The sequence below is a fragment of the Anopheles stephensi genome, chromosome 2, assembly GCF_013141755.1.
Source record: "Anopheles stephensi strain Indian chromosome 2, UCI_ANSTEP_V1.0, whole genome shotgun sequence".
Classification (NCBI taxonomy): Eukaryota; Metazoa; Arthropoda; class Insecta; order Diptera; family Culicidae; genus Anopheles; species Anopheles stephensi.
The window spans coordinates 35,249,493-35,262,620 of NC_050202.1; the positions used below are offsets into that span (position 1 = coordinate 35,249,493).

The following is a 13,128-nucleotide window of genomic DNA, read 5'->3' on the forward strand; positions in this document are numbered from 1 at the left end:
CTGCCTTATTGATGGTAAAAGGCAAGGTATTCAACCCGTAATGAACTGACTTTAATAGGCAGAAATGGTCTGTGCATGATTAAGATTCATCTGCGGTGTAAGTTAAAGTCAAAGTTGGTTTTACTCTCGATTAGTACACCCAGTTCAGTTCATTGTTATTAAATAGATTACCAAAAATCGTTTCACATACTTTGGAGGATTTGTCTGGGTTTCTTCTAATTGCTTTAGACATTGCAGTGAAAATCTCTCACATAGTGGCATTTAATCTTGTTAAGACCTCTGCTGCTTGAGTATCATGAGGTTCAAATGAAGGTTAAATTAGGATTAAACATCTGGATTTCCAAAAATTCTGTACATCATTCCCTAAAAAATAAAGTCAAATAGGTTCAAATTTACCTTTATTTAAACAACCAAACTACTTCAAATTCTATAAAACATATTATTCGACTCGACCAACAAAGCATCATAAATCATCCAACTACCAGCAAGCTTTCGGCTAGCTTTCGCACATGGATCAAACAGGAAAGCATACTTTAGGAGGAATTGTTTGAACAAGTTCTTGCTTTCTATGATTTTCTTACGCTATTTTGCCCCACAACAACTCTTCGTCGAACCCACCGAAGAGCAGGAGCCTCATTGGAAGATGTCAAGAATTTAAACTGACAGTGAGCAACACTCCTCTAGGACACGATCGACCCAACAATCGTTCGAATAGCGCGCATTAAGCTTTTACCATATCGCAAACACAGGCACACAGAATTGCAAGGGTCAACCACGACCCGGAGGACCGAATTCGTACCGGTTGACGATTCACGCTCCCCCAGATAATGTTAGGCTGTATCAACAAAACAATATCAGTATCTTAGCTACGAATTTATTTATATGTAAACCACGCTGGGGCCACGAAGCTCTGTGCTGGTGACACAAGAAACAGCTATCATGTCCCTCACGCTTTTACCTGGAGTTTAAGGGCGAGGTAGCGGTGGCGGCCAGGAAGCATAAAGTATATCAGACCGGAATAGCTTCCCGTATCTAGTCCAAAAGCTTTGGCCTGGTGCAATCGATCTGATCAGTCGGCGGCCAGAATTCCACTCGAATAGACCAAATCGTTCGACGCGAGCGCAAGTGTCTGTAAGAAAAGAGAATTATTGGGCTGAAAGCTTTGAATTTTGAATAATTGTTATATTGTGGAATATTTATATGAAGTGATTGTGATGTTTTAAAAAGATTTTGTGAACAATTTTACTATTTTTGTTATAAATGAAAGTTAAAATATATGTTCAAGGTGTGTGTTTAAAAAATGTATTAAAGGTTATACTTTAATCAAGTAAAAATATCATAGTTAGTTGAGATAAAGTGATTTGGAAAGAGAAATTTTGTTTATCAGTGATCCTGTCAATAGTTATTAATGTGAATTTATAGTAGAGTCAATCAGATGAATGCAATATAATAAAAAGCCAATCAAAAAATAAAGTGAATAATACAAAAAAGAGATATAAACAATAAAAAGGTTTAAAGTGAAGTGAAAGTTATTGTGAAGCAATCAGATGGATTACCGCATGCTGCCCTATATTCGGATTAATTTCTTCTCTCAACAACACCCATAACCGTCCAAAACTATTGCGCATTATTCGTGTTACCAGCGACACACTAACCAGAAACCGTATCGATTAAATTATTTATAGCATTGTTCTGGAAGGCAAAACTCAACTGACAAATAGTGTGGCGTGCAAAAAAATTGTGAAGCATAGAGCCCCCTTTACGGCGTAGTTTCTAATCCGTTATGCTAATATTGTGCTTCTTCGCCCGCCTGGGCTACGATTTTGGATTCAACACAAACACAAACTCGGGGCTGGGTTCAAAGTTGGAGCTTGATCGCGTGTCACAATTTTTCGAAAAAACCTAAAAGAAACATCACACGAAGGAGGATAGACGATTAACCCTGAAACTAAGACAGAGCACGCGATGGAACAATTCCGCTGGCAACAAGTTAGCACGAGATGTATTGGCAATGGTAGAAATGTCGGCGGTCGTTCCATTTTGTTGACTCGACATGACAAACAATTGTGACTTTAATTGATCGTTGAGTCAATCCGTGTATACCAGAGCAAATGTTTAATGGCTTAACGCCCTTGGATTGAGCGGTGATGGTAGTAAAGCAACGTTTTTATGCGATGCAAGAAACAACAATTTAAAGGATGTGTTATTTGAAAAGGGATTTGTTTTTCGTATAGCTCAACATCCTTTAACGAACGCATGCTATTTCCTCTACATTGTCAGCGTTACGATACACTTCTTTATTTGTCAATTATGTAAAGTGAAATTGACTGAATTAAACATGCTATATTCTTTTTCTTCTTCCTTGGCACTACAACCTCGAGAAGTCTCGGCCTGCCATTTCTGGCTTTCTGTGACTTAATGTTAGCCGTAGTAAAGTATACAGCCCTGCGTACGAGGATGCGGTCTGGATGGGATTTGAGCCCCGGTCCTGACGTATGAAGACATACTATATTAGTATGCATAAAATACAACAGTCCTATAGCTTTATCAACATTAAATCCAACATTAAACCAATATACTTCATTCCTGGTACAAACATGCAATAAAAAAACTCATTAAAAATATAGTAAAAAAATTAAATAATTTTGATTTTGAAAGCTTTAACCGGGGTCGCTATCTATCGTAATGTGCCAAGGATCGAGGAGTGGAAGTGTAGACGGTACTTAATATAAAAAGTGATATTTGACAAATATTTATCTCTATTTTATAGAGATGTGGACGAATACAAAAGAATAGTATTATCGATTAAACTTTAATAAAGTTTAAGGTGTTTGTTTAAAATTCTCTCACTGTTTAGTGAACAGAAATTAAACACAGGATTTTACAATAGGTTTACGGATGATTCCGTTACACCTGTCTCTTCGATTAGTCTTACAGGTTACGTTGAGATATTTATGCCTTTAAATAGATTAAATTTATTAAACATTCGAGAAAGATAATTTTTATCAAAAAAGTACAAAAATTTAAGATTGAAAAAAAAATCTTGAATCAGAATTCATGCAACAGTTTTCCGTAATTTATTACAAAATAAGAAATTCGCCATAATGACACTAACATGAAACTCATAAACATGAAAAAAACTCCTGCGTTGTCAAGTTGATACGATGTCTATAATATGCATATATATTTTGCATTGTTCTAATAGAAAGTGTTTGAAAAAGTGTGATTCATTAAACATGTCTTATCAATTGTTTTTCATACGATAATAGAAATACGAACTTAGTAAGAAAGAATTTGAGCATATTTTATAAATTTAAGCTTCCTGTATAAATCATTTACAGGGGCGATCCGGTGACCGATGCGACAGCGGCGCCGGTCTCCACACGGCAGGGCCGGGGTTCAAATCCCATCCAGACCGCCTCTCCGTACGTAAGGCTGACCACTTTACTACGGGTCAAATCAAGTCACAGAAAGCCAGAAATTAGCAGGCCGTGACCTCTCGAGGTTGTAGTGCCAAGGAAGAAGAAGAAGAAGTATAAATCCTTTCAACAAGGCTATATTATGAAACATAAGAAAATGTAAGAATTTTGACTGCAAAAACAAGGTTTTAGTTCAAAACAGTGTGAAGAAGACCTCTTACGTAAAGTAATGTGACATGAAGTGAAAGAAGTGCAAGGTAAAGCCAGAAACAAATACTTCAAGTATCAGTAAAATAATGCAATAAGTGCTTCTAAAATGCTTAAAAATTTGGTCATTTAAAGTGACGATCCTGTTATTAGTATGAATGACCAAAGTGTGCCAACTGTTGAACAAGTTCAGTTATAATGTGTGTAACTATTACACATGGGATTTTGGACCACAAAAGTGACGAGTTTCGTGCCAAAAGTTTCCAATCGCAAGGAATGTTCTGTGTTCTTTGAACATTTGAAGTATGTTTTTCGATGCTAACAGCGGAACTGTTCTTGATGATATATAGTGCATGTTGACAGCCCACCCTGTGTATAAGACAAAAACAACAGTCAAGCAATATCGCTTCGTTCGCAGTGTCATGTTTTTTATTTTTTGAAACAAGAAGGATGCACGTCGACAACGAGACTTTGAAAGATTTATCCATACAGTATAGAAAAACAAATCCAAAAATTGTTTGAACAGAACTAGAGTGGTCCAGAAAATAGTAGACGGTTTTTGGAAGCCGATAGACCTCACGGATTACTTAACTGACTTGCTGCCATTAATCAACCACTTGTTTGCATCGATGTTTCATGCTCGATTTTTGATTAAAATAATGCTCGATGACCAGTGAACGCTTCATTTAACAGCCAAGAAGAAAATAGATGTGTACCCAACAAAAACAGTTTCTTTGAAGGATACATTTGTAACAATTTTTGAACACTAGGTCTAGGTTAAGTGAAGGAAAAAGGACGGTTTTTAAATGCAAACCTGGTATTTACACGATGTTCAATAAGTTTGAGTAAAACTTTTCGTGAATGTGTCATGCCCAGTATGTGCAATCTGTGTCTTGTTATTTGTGTCAGAAAAAAACCTTGATTTAACTGCTATTTTTCGCGCATAGAGTTGACCTTTTGTCATTTATCGTTAGTTTAGTTAATAGGCTGGGGAAGCCTATTTTTGTTTCATGTATAACGTCTTGGTCGTTTTACAAGACTGGGCAGATTCAAACTGGCCAGCTAAGAGCTGTATAGAAAGTTTCACAAAAGCTATACTAAAACTACTTCTCATTGAGTGTATATCTAAAGAAAAGAATGCTCTGTATAATAGCTGATTGAATTATGACTAATATATATAATTTATCTTGGCATAGTCCTCACAAGACACGTATGCTGTGAGGGACAAAATGTACTTCCGACATTGAATCATTCCTTGACATTCTTATACAACGATTAACTCATTTATTCTTCTCCCTCTGTATGCGCTACACACAGCTGTTTAAATAATATCACTGCATACCACCACATCTGGGCGCCATGGAAGGAGCGGGAGGAAGTAGCAACTCGGATCCACGATTCGAGTTTCTTGGCTCATTTGTCCAGAAGACGCTCAAGTTAAAACCAGAAAAATGGCACCGATTAGTAACACTGTACGGTTCTGTGTGCCTTGCCAGAAACATACATTTGCTAACCCATAATCCCACGTTACTTATCGTTTTATGTCGTAATGTACGTTCAACTTCACCCCCGGATCGATCTCAAAACGGGCAGAGAGGAGCACAAGGCAGTTCTGAAGGAATTCTTTGACAATGCACAGACTGTCGTTATGATTATTATTCTCACACCATCCGCACAATTGATTCCACTGGTGAGCTTTCCCATCCAGCAGCTGAAAAACAAAGGTATGCCGATGCGTTGCAAAACCCCGCGACAAACAGTGATCTTTGTGCTTGCTGTTCCCCTTGCAGGCGTCTACTTCGTCAAGAAAAATCCAATCGATGTGCCGCGCGACGGCTGCAAGGATGTGCTGGTGGTGGGCGATCTGGCAACGCGAACCATCGACCAGCTGTCCTGCCTGGTCGATGAAGTGTTCGTGCCCCTGCTTTCCAACTCCGATAACCATCTCGGCTGGCCGGAAATGGTAGCGCAAGACGTGCAAAAGCAAGTTCACAGTCTGAAGAGCACGGTTTATCAAGTTCAGGGTCAAGTTAGTGGACAGACCGTTCTACCAATGCCCGTGGGAGTTGATAAATGTGTGCAGACGGCCAAAGAGCTGGTTGTCAACTCCGAATGTTCGATCAATCTCTACCTGAAGAGTGCAATCGAAGGTGTTGTCATCAAATGGGCCACTCAGGTGAACGACGTTATGCTCGAGTCGAGTGCGAACGCATTTAATGGCGGTCAAAATCCGGTTCCCTCCGTTGGTAATGAAACATACCAGTATATTTTATTTTTATTTTTGAACATTAAAATTAACCAACATGATTTGTTTTTTGTAAAAATAGAAATAAACTTTTGGAACAATCGCTTGAAAAACTTAACCTACATCTACGAGCAGCTGCGCCACGAGCGTATCCGCAGTATGGCGCTGATCCTAGAGTACACCGATAGTGCCTACTATCCTTGCTTTAAAACACTTTTCAAAAACGTTGTAACAGGTTAGTTCGCAATTGCATTCCAAAGGTATGTTCTCCATAAAATAATATGCGTTTCATGTCTGCAGCGTTGGCTGAGGCACGAGATATTACACTTTACTTAAACCCACTGACAAGACACTTCCAGCAACTAGAGGACACCGAGTTTTCCGAGTGCAAAGTTTTGCTAAAGCCACTGCTGCACGTAGTTTGTTTGATTTGGTCAAACTCCCTATACTATTGTCACTCGGCAAAGTTGATAGGTGAGTTAGTGCGAGAGATCAGATTTATTTACGATTTTTCAACTATTTCTTTATCATGTTCTTCCTATCACTTCAGTTCTACTTCGCCAAATATGCAATTTAATTATCCAACAGGTAACTTTACTATCCTGCACTGTCCCGTAAATCCGGTCCAACACTTTCTTGTAGCGCTACTCAACTTACTGAATTTTTAAAACTTATTTATCCTCACAGGCTAAACGCTTCCTTGATCCATCCTCTATCTTTCACACCGATATCGACGAGGCGATGCAGCGCATATCGTTGTCGATACAGATTCTTAAATATTTTCGCACCGTGTACGATGAGTATAAAGATAACATTGCACCTTTCTTTCAAGATCGCCCCGTCGTTAACTGGACCTTCCATCCGAATGCCGTGTTCGAGCGGTACAATGCGTTTCTAGATCGATTGTTTACCATCCAATGGTTTTTCAACACTGTCATTGAGTTTCTTAAGCTAGAGAAAGTGGAAATCGGAGGCCTCAAGGGACGAGCGCTGAGTGCACGCATTACGGGAGTGTCGGTTGAGTTCAACCAGTGCTTCTCACTGTTTGCGTCGAAAACGTACGATGTGCTGGATCCCGACGATCCCACCTTTAAGGAAGATTTTCTCAAGTTCCAGGATCGTATCCTGGAGCTCGATTTGAAGCTTGCTGCTATTTTATGTCAAGCGTTTGACGATTGTCATAATCTCGAAAGCGTCTTTAAGGTAAAATAGCATCAACCTAAATCAGAATCAAGCTGATGTAATTCCACCGTGTTAATATCCACTGCAACTTTTACAGCTGATAAGCATCGTGGGAACAGTGCTGGATCGACCCAAAATTAAGGAAGAATTCACCAACAAATACAGACAAATTTTAGTGATGATTGACGAGGAGCTCAGCACTTGTGAAAATATTTACACCCAACAGATGGAGTACTACCGCAAGGAAGGGTACATCTTCGTTGACCGCAGTGCTCCTCCGGTTACCGCCGCTCTTCGTTGGGTATTGCAGCTTACCAATCGGATAACCTCTCCCATCAAACAATTTCAAACTTTGCAGCATCCGTAAGCATCCTCGGCCTTTGATCCCCCGAAAAGGGATGAGGCAAAGGCATCTATTAATTACAATTTGTTTAACTTTCTATTCACTGTAGCGTGGTTCAGTCCGAAGAGGGTGCCGCTTTAATTGCTCGGTTTGATATCCTGATTGCTAAGCTGAAGGAGTTCGAACGATCTATTTTTGACGGCTGGGCAGAGGAAGTGCCAGAAACGATTGAAGCGCACTTAGACAAACCGCTCATTATACGGAAGAAAAATTCGCCCGAGCTTCTGCTGAACTTTAGCCCCCAGCTGTTTGCTATCCTACGCGAGGTGCACTATCTGAGGCTTATGGAAAAAGAAGACATCCCACAGCGAGGCCTTGAGTTTTCCGACCGCAGTGAAATCTTTCGCTCCTACACCCTGAACCTAGAGAAAACGGTCGACTGGTACAACAAGATACGCAAAAACTGTACCAAAGTTGAGCTAGAGCTTATCAAGGGTGAGATAGAACATATCGACGCTCTGCTCGAGCGAGCGATCAACGAGCTAACGTGGAACTCGGAAGACATTCAGGACTACATGATGCAGATACGTGGCCCGGTGGAGCAACTGCAAAAACGAATGCAATCCATCCAAAACAACTTGCAGGACATTCGCACCACCATGTCCGCCTGGGCCAAGCTGCCGCTGTTTGAGCGAAAAGATTCCAAGAAGGATACAGTGCTGTGCCTGGAGGAGCGAAACGATCGCAAAACGAAACGCTACGCGGAGCTGGAAGCGGCCGCGATCAAGGTTCACCAGCTGCTCGACACCAACATGAAGCTGTTCGGGATGGAAGACGACCAGGAAGACAATAACTGGGTGGAGTACGTGAAGTTTGTCGACAACATCGTGTACGAGAATCTGCTCTTCATGATTGGGATCAGCATCGGCTATCTGGCCGAAAACATGGACGTCGGCAATAATCTTGCACCGCTGTTTGAATCACGCCTAGAGCTACTGGAACCGCAACTTGTGTTTGTGCCCTCACTAAATCCGAATGATGTTAATGGTTTTACTGCACTGCTAGCTGGGTTGGTGAACGATATCACCTATATGTCATCGCTGATTCCACGGTTGCTGAAAACGGCAAACAAGACATACGAACAGATCATCACCAAGAACAACGACATCCAGGAGATGAAGGTCGAGATCTTGCAAGGCGTCGACAAGGTCATTCAGGAGGCAGCGGAGTTTTGTGGCGATTTCGAACGCTACTCCTATCTCTGGCTGGAGGATCGCGAGTACAGTATGGAAACGTTCCTGGAGTACGGTCGCCAGCTGGAAGGCGATGAGATTGAGCTGATCATCAACAAGGATCCGGATGCACCCAAACCCTGTCCACCAACCATCGAGGCGTTCCGCGAGCAAATCGATCACTACGAATCGCTCTACCAGGAGATAGAAAAAATTGAATCGTTTCAAATATTCAACTCTTGGTTCCAAGTGGACGTGCGTCCGTTTCGCCAATCGCTGATGAACATCGTGCGCAAGTGGGGCAACATGTTCAAGGAGCATCTCGTGAACAACGTTACGCACAGCCTAACCGATCTCGGCAACTTTATCCGCAAAGCAGACGAAGGTCTGCTGCAGGTCGTGAAGGAGGGCGATTACGAGGGTTTGGTTAACATAATGGCGTATCTGCTACACGTCAAGGAACGTACCGCCACAACGGACGAGATGTTCGAGCCGATGAAGGACACGATAGAGCTGCTCAAGTACTACGACATGGACATACCGGAGGAGGTCAACGTGTACCTGCAGGAGCTGCCGGAGCAGTGGGCAAACACTAAAAAGATTGCGCTCACCGTGAAGCAGCAGGTCGCACCGCTGCAGGCCAACGAGGTGGTCGGCATCCGCAATCGGATCGCCATGTTCGACGTGCACATTACCGTGTTCCGCGATGTGTTCCGTACATATGAATTTTTCAAATACGATTGCCTAGAACCTTACATTCTGCTCGATCGTATCGATGGCGATGTCCAGCGGTTGGAAAAAGATATGTCGGATATACAGGAATCGGGTAGTTTGTTTGAGGTGTCCGTCCCGGAGTTTAAGCTGCTGCGCCAGTGTCGCAAGGAGATGAAAATGCTGAAGGTTGGTTGGGCTGGGAGGTCATACTTGTTGGGTCAACGTTCTATATTAATGCCATTCATGCCTACAGCAACTCTGGGACTACGTGTTCATCGTTCGTACCAGCATTGAAGACTGGAAGACAACGCCATGGCGCAAGGTGGACGTGGAAAACATGGACATTGAGTGTAAAAAGTTCGCCAAGGATATCCGTCTACTGGATAAGGAAATGCGCCCGTGGGATACGTACATCACGCTTGAGTCGACCGTCAAGAACATGCTCACGTCGCTGCGTGCTGTTGGCGAGCTGCAAAATCCCGCCATCCGCGAGCGGCATTGGAATCAGCTGATGTCCTCCACAAAGGTTACTACCGCCTTTCGCTTTCCATCAAACAGGTGTCGGTTCTCCGGCCGTAGTCTTATTCTTTCCTGGGGTTCCCTTCTCAATCAATTTCTTCTTCTTCTGTCTGTACATCAGTACTGCGAGCCATGTTGGGGATGTTTCAATCAAAAGTAAACAACTTGTAAGGCCATGACTGCAGTCCCTGACGCTACTTCCTTCATGAAGTATTTGCCAAATTCTATACTAAAAAAATAATCAGCATTGAAACGTCTGCAGGCTCATTAGAAACTAACGACCAGGAAGGGGCCGAAAGCCTTTTAAACATTAATCAATACTCGAAACGCTTCCACCTGCATGCCAACGCGGGCGCAAATTGTTTATCTATGATAACAGTTCGGTTCGCTGCCCCACGCCCACACGTAGTTTGCTTCTGATTGAAACTCTTGTTTTTGCTCGCACTTGTGCACTGCCAGAAAAAAGCGACAAAACTCGCTTTCAAGTTAAACTCAGCTGACCTATTTGTTGATATGTTCGATGTTTTCAATTTTTGTTTCAACGCTGAATGTGAACGTAAGCCAGCCTTTTTGTAAGTGCTTTGTACATAACAGTGTTTACCATTTTTTTACAATTCATTCCCATCCACATTACACCGGTCTCAACGTCTGAACCCTCTGTAAATACACCAATATTAATCGTTCTGTACATATCGTTGCTTGTATTCCAGAGTTTAGCAAATCTTCCACCCGAAATTACAGTAAGTTTCCTAGCGATGTACATAAGCTTTTCAAAGCTCTTTTTAATGTTTATAGCTATTCTAGTGTCTGAATGTCTGAATGTCATTAATTTCCGGAACACTGTTGTCAAATCAAAATAACACTCTCTGTCTCTCCACCCAACACTGCCAGGTTACGTTCATCATGGACAAAAACACTACGCTGTCCGATCTGCTCGCACTCAACCTGCACGAATGCGAAGAAGAGGTGAAAAATATAGTCGACAAGGCTGTTAAGGAAATGTCGATGGAAAAAATCTTGCGCGATCTGCACTCCGTGTGGAACGGCAGTCCACAGACCAAAATGATGGAGTTCGAGTATGAAACGCATCTTCGCACCGGGTCCACCTTGCTGAAGGCGTCGGAAGAGTTGATAGAAACGCTTGAAGAAAATCAGGTACCATTAGCAGGCGTTGTTGATCGTTGTGCGCCCCACTTCCTACAGCGTCCACTTGCTACGTTACAGGTTGTGCTTCAAAACTTAATCACATCCAAGTTCATCGCCCACTTCCTGGAGGAGGTGTCCGAATGGCAAAAGAAGCTAACCACGGCGGATCAGGTGATCACGGTTTGGTTTGAGGTCCAGCGTACCTGGGCTCATCTCGAATCGATCTTCATGAGCTCGGACGACATTCGGATGCAGCTACCCGTCGACTCGGAACGGTTCGACAACATCGACGCCGAGTTCAAGATAATGATGGAGGAGATGGCACAAAACTCGAACGTCATACACGCTACGAACCGGGAAGGATTGGTGGACAAGCTGGACAACCTGCAGAGCCAGCTGGCACTGTGCGAGAAAGCTTTGGCCGAATACCTGGAAACTAAGCGACTTTACTTTCCCCGATTTTACTTCGTCTCGGCTGCAGATCTGCTCGATATCCTCAGTAACGGCAATCGACCGGAGGTCGTTTGCAAGCATCTAACCAAACTGTTTGACTCGATCGCAAAGCTCAAGCTGGAGACGACCGACGATGGGCACAGCAAGAAGGCGCTCGGCATGATCGCGAAGGATACCGAATACGTAAAATTTTTCGAGTTCTGCAACTGCACGGGTGCGGTAAGTTTGCGGTGTGAGAGTTTTATCCAATCTCTTTGGTGACATTTTGGCACTGTGTTTTTCAGGTTGAAGTATGGCTTAATCGCATCCAGATTGCGATGCGAACATCACTGCGAAGCTACATTGCGGAAGCGGTCGTAGCGTACGAGGAGAAACAACGAGAGCACTGGCTGTTTGACTACCCAGCCCAGGTTTCGCTGTGCGGCACACAGATCTGGTGGTCAACGGAAGTAAACATTGCGTTCAGCCGACTCGAGGAGGGCTACGACAACGCCATCAAGGATTACTACAAGAAACAGATATCGCAACTAAGCACACTCATCACACTGCTGCTCGGAGAGCTAACGAGAGGTGATCGACAGAAGATCATGACCATCTGCACGATCGACGTCCACTCGCGGGACGTTGTCAGCAAGCTGATTCAATCGAAGGTTGAATTTGCGTCCGCCTTCCAGTGGCAGTCACAGCTGCGGCACCGTTGGGACGATACGGAAAAGGACTGTTTCGCCAACATTTGTGACGCCCAGTTCTGTTACAGCCATGAGTATCTTGGCAATACACCACGTCTCGTCATCACGCCGCTGACCGATCGTTGCTACATTACCCTTACGCAGTCACTTCATCTGGTGATGGGTGGAGGTCCGGCAGGTCCGGCCGGTACGGGCAAAACGGAAACTACCAAGGATCTGGGTCGTGCGCTCGGAATTATGGTGTACGTGTTCAACTGCTCCGAACAGATGGACTACAAGTCGTGCGGTAACATCTACAAAGGCTTAGCCCAGACCGGTGCGTGGGGATGCTTCGACGAGTTCAACCGAATCTCGGTGGAGGTGCTCTCGGTTGTGGCGGTACAGGTTAAATCGGTACAGGACGCCATCCGGGACAAAAAGTCCAAGTTTGACTTTATGGGAGAGTTTATTGCCTGTGTGCCAACGGTCGGTATCTTCATCACGATGAACCCTGGCTACGCCGGACGTACAGAGTTGCCGGAAAATTTGAAAGCACTCTTTCGGTAGGTGCAGGTTACCGCCATCGCGATTTGATGCGATCAAATATTAATATTTTTCTTCTTTCATTGCAAACAAATCTTTAGTCCATGTGCCATGGTGGTGCCTGACTTTGAGCTGATTTGTGAAATCATGTTGGTTGCTGAAGGTTTCCAGGATGCCAGAGTACTGGCGCGGAAGTTCATCACACTCTACACGCTGTGTAAGGAATTGCTTTCGAAGCAAGATCATTACGATTGGGGTCTACGTGCAATTAAATCTGTTCTCGTCGTTGCTGGTTCCCTGAAAGTAAGTAGGACCTCGTGTAGTAATAGTGTAAAGATTTCCGTCTAACAAAACGCTTCCAACTCTTCTCTTTGATTCCAGCGCGGTGATCCTGGCCGACCGGAGGAGGAAGTGCTGATGCGAGCTCTTCGTGACTTCAACATTCCCAAAATCGTAA

General features: G+C 43.3%; 1 protein-coding gene across 4 annotated transcripts in view; it reads left to right on the forward strand.

Moving 5' to 3' along the window:
• The first annotated feature begins 500 nt into the window (after positions 1-500).
• LOC118505366 (dynein beta chain, ciliary) overlaps positions 501-13,128 on the forward strand; it is a 21,383-nt gene continuing 8,755 nt past the window's right edge. The window contains exons 1-17 of one of the 4 annotated variants that reach the window (XM_036041066.1): positions 501-1,285; positions 4,944-5,098; positions 5,220-5,350; positions 5,417-5,872; positions 5,954-6,106; positions 6,172-6,345; positions 6,422-6,459; positions 6,559-7,074; positions 7,151-7,416; positions 7,506-9,528; positions 9,596-9,868; positions 10,572-10,601; positions 10,753-11,016; positions 11,086-11,679; positions 11,745-12,691; positions 12,773-12,974; positions 13,053-13,128. The exon at positions 13,053-13,128 is cut by the window's right edge and continues 637 nt beyond it. In XM_036041066.1, the coding sequence (XP_035896959.1) occupies positions 4,986-5,098; positions 5,220-5,350; positions 5,417-5,872; positions 5,954-6,106; positions 6,172-6,345; positions 6,422-6,459; positions 6,559-7,074; positions 7,151-7,416; positions 7,506-9,528; positions 9,596-9,868; positions 10,572-10,601; positions 10,753-11,016; positions 11,086-11,679; positions 11,745-12,691; positions 12,773-12,974; positions 13,053-13,128 (6,256 nt within the window). In that variant the 5' untranslated portion in view covers positions 501-1,285; positions 4,944-4,985. Of the gene's footprint in view, positions 1,286-4,943; positions 5,099-5,219; positions 5,351-5,416; positions 6,107-6,171; positions 6,346-6,421; positions 6,460-6,558; positions 7,075-7,150; positions 7,417-7,505; positions 9,529-9,595; positions 9,869-10,571; positions 10,602-10,752; positions 11,017-11,085; positions 11,680-11,744; positions 12,692-12,772; positions 12,975-13,052 lie in introns of all 4 variants that reach the window. The other 3 variants (XM_036041067.1, XM_036041064.1, XM_036041065.1) reach the window with 3 other exon arrangements.